Genomic DNA, 3,384 nt, shown 5'->3' on the forward strand with positions numbered 1-3,384 from the left:
AGTTACTTTGGAATCTTTCTGGTGGATCTCAGCAGGTGTTTCCCAAAGGTAAGGATTATTACTATCACTATGTTACAAGAAACATACTGTATAATGATCTTTAAATGTAAATTACACAATGCTGAATTTCAAAGCTTTCTGACAATTTCAGACATAATTTTTTTAATGGCTGCCATTGCCCAAACACAACTTTTTAAACACAACATTCTATTTGGGCCAACTGCTATCTTGGTGGTAGTTTTTATGTCAGTCCACAGCGCCACACGCCCAACTTCACCTGCGCGGAAAACACACTCGGCACCCACACACCCCCCCCCACCCCCGCCGTTGCTTGTATTTTGATGTTTTGGTACTGTATAGTCAACATCAAAATACAGGGACACAATCACCACCTGACAAGTGTAGAAGCATTTAGATCATGATATAGCAGGATTTATTTTGCATATATTTTATTTTTTAGGAAAATCCGACAGACTCTACCTTTAATTACTGCATTGCACATTGTTTTTTAGATACTTTTTCATATTTAACTATATATTTTGGATTAAAGACCACAGAGTGTAGGTTTTTTGTGCACCACAAAAATGTCACACCAGCTAGTTCATTAGAAAGCACTGTTAGGTTAGGTTAGGTTAGGTAAGGTAAGGTAAGGTAAGGTAAGGTAAGGTAAGGTAAGGTAAGGTAAGGTAAGGTAAGGTAAGGTAAGGTAAGGTAAGCTTTATTGATCCTGCATGGGGAAACTATTTATCACCAGGCCAAAAAAAATCATACAGCCAACAAAGAGCACAGAAACATCAGACAACATAAACACAACACCAGATGCACAACAAACACAGTAGGGCCAATGAAACATGATCTAAAAGTAGGACAAAATTGAAAAAGAGAAGGACATGATGGACTGTGCTATCTACACTTCATTTACTGTAACAGTAAATTACAAAATTAAAAAAAAATTAATTACAGAAACTGTCATGCCAATACAGGAAATAAAAGTGTGACTGAAACAAAACCACATCAGAACCATCAGAAATTAATAGGAAACAGGAACAAGAAGATAAGATTCTAGACACACAAAATTCTAAGAAGTGATCAGACTAAAAATTCAAATGTAGCAGAGATGACTTTTTTTGAATTGGAAAAAGAGACACACTGCATGGGGTGAACAAGTAGCCTTGAGAAAAAAGTTTAAAGTTTTAAACTATCAAATTAGTTGTTTAGCCTCGCTATAGTCAGTGATACAATACTCCATGTGTGCTTTAGCCACATTCTTCAGCTCTTCAAAAACTGTAAGTACAATAAAGTTCAGAGAGTGATTGATAAATCACTTATTCTTATTTATCATTCAAATTTGCATCCTTAATGTATATGGCTTTTAACTGTAAATTTAGGTGAGGCATGGTCAGCTAATTACTATTCTGTATTTGCATCAAAATGTTCACATGAAAGATGGTAGTGAAGTACATTGATGAAAGTCCATGACTAGGTTACGTAAGTCGGAGCCCAAATCAACACTTTCCTCATATTATATTAGATAGATAGATAGATAGATAGATAGATAGATAGATAGATAGATAGATAGATAGATAGATAGATAGATAAATAGATAGATAGATAGATAGATAGATAGATAGATAGATAGATAGATAGATAGATAGATAGATAGATAGATAGATAGAATTAAATTTAGTTGAAAAATAAATTAAATGTTTTTTAGACATAATTTGAGTTAATTTGTGGCCCTTGTCTCACTGAAATTTCCATGATTACAGATGGTATCTAGTCATATCCAGTGTGTAATTTTGTGTGAGGGCTGATCTGTACTCCTGGACTTTATGGTCAAAACAAAACATAAATATGCAGTTGCAAAGAATATTACAGTAATACAGTTTAGTTCCCATACCATATATGCAAATGCCATGTCACTCAAACTGCTTGTAAAAGTGCTGTAATCTATTGTTGTTGGTTTTTCCAGCCATGTCCTTGTAGAGGCACCAGTACCCACAGCATTAGTGTTTACTGTTTGCCGTGTACGGAAAGAGGCTGCACCTGTTCACGGTCTCACTCTCCATTCACGATACCAGCAACTACTAGACCGTCTACACAATGGTAAGTATAACACACACAATATCAATGTTGTGATTATTGTGGTTAGCTCTCAAACGTCAATTTTTATGGCACATGTGTTACTGATGGCTCCAAATCATAGGACTTTGTTTTTATCATTACTCAACCATTTATTCTCCCCTTCTTCCCTCTTTTCCTCTAACTTCTCCTCCTCTGCGGTCTCCTCTCCTCTCCCCCTCTCCTCTTTTCTGTATGTAGGCCCTCAATTGTACAGTGGTAGTTGACATGCTGGAGAGGTACTATCTGTCACCATTTTATGCCATTGAGTTCTGCATTGGTTTCCCTGGCAACCTTTTGGTTGTAATTGGTTACATATTGTGTTTGCCAACCTGGCAGAGCTGGAATATTTACCTCTTCAACCTGGCAGTATCTGACCTTATTTTCCTCTGTACACTGCCACGCCTCACCTACCTTTATGCAAACGCCGATTCAAAAACCAGTCCCTCTGCTTGCATTATCAACCGCTACATCCTGCATGTCAATCTTTACTCTTCCATCCTCTTTATGGTTTGGCTTTCCATGGATCGCTTCCTGCTTGTGAAACATCCAACACGGGACCACTACATGTTGAAGCAACAGACAGCCCTGATTGTGACAGGGCTGAGCTGGCTAGCTGTCAATGTGGAAATTGCTCCAATGATAGCACTGATGGTTCAGGACATGGAGAATGGAAGTCTTTGCAAGGATTTCTCCAGCCTAAAAGGTGATGTTAATCTATTAGGTTACAGCCTGGGGCTAACCTTAACTGGTTACATTATTCCTCTGATTGCACTTTGTGGTTTTTCCTACCAAATTGCACATCTCCTCCGTGTCCAAGAAAGGGCCCTGCAGCGCGGGACATCATTCAAGCGGCCTCTCAGAGTTGTGGCATCAGCTGCAGCCATATTTCTGGTTCTCTACACTCCCTATCATGTGATGCGAAATGTCTCAATAGCATCTCGACATGCCTGGGAAGGACTTGAAGAGTGTCCAAAAATGTACATACAGGGCATGTACATCCTGACCCGACCACTGGCTTTCCTGCACAGTGTCATCAACCCTGTCTTCTACTTCTTAATGGGTGACAAGTTCAGAGAGCTATTGGTAGCTAAGCTCAGAAAGCTGGTCAGACGGACAGAGCAACAAAGACAACCAACCTGAAAAAATTCAACATAATCCCTACACAAGAGACACCCATCAACATAGTATATCCACACCTGTAAATCAGTACTGTCTTTGCATATTGTACTTTGTTAAACGTTTTGTTGATAAGCTTTCCTT

The 3,384-nt window shown here is 38.6% G+C and overlaps 1 protein-coding gene across 1 annotated transcript; it reads left to right on the forward strand.

The window, feature by feature from the left end:
• Nucleotides 1-1,991: 1,991 nt before the first annotated feature.
• Nucleotides 1,992-3,384, forward strand: LOC146976494 (succinate receptor 1-like). The gene is made up of 2 exons (XM_085794524.1): nucleotides 1,992-2,106; nucleotides 2,323-3,384. The coding sequence occupies exons 1-2, from the start codon at nucleotides 2,104-2,106 to the stop codon at nucleotides 3,262-3,264; spliced, it is 945 nt and encodes a 314-aa protein (XP_085650650.1). The 5' UTR covers nucleotides 1,992-2,103; the 3' UTR covers nucleotides 3,265-3,384.

The sequence above is a fragment of the Trachurus japonicus genome, chromosome 13 (assembly GCF_045865225.1).
Source record: "Trachurus japonicus isolate A0001 chromosome 13, Traja_1.0".
NCBI lineage: Eukaryota > Metazoa > Chordata > Actinopteri > Carangiformes > Carangidae > Trachurus > Trachurus japonicus.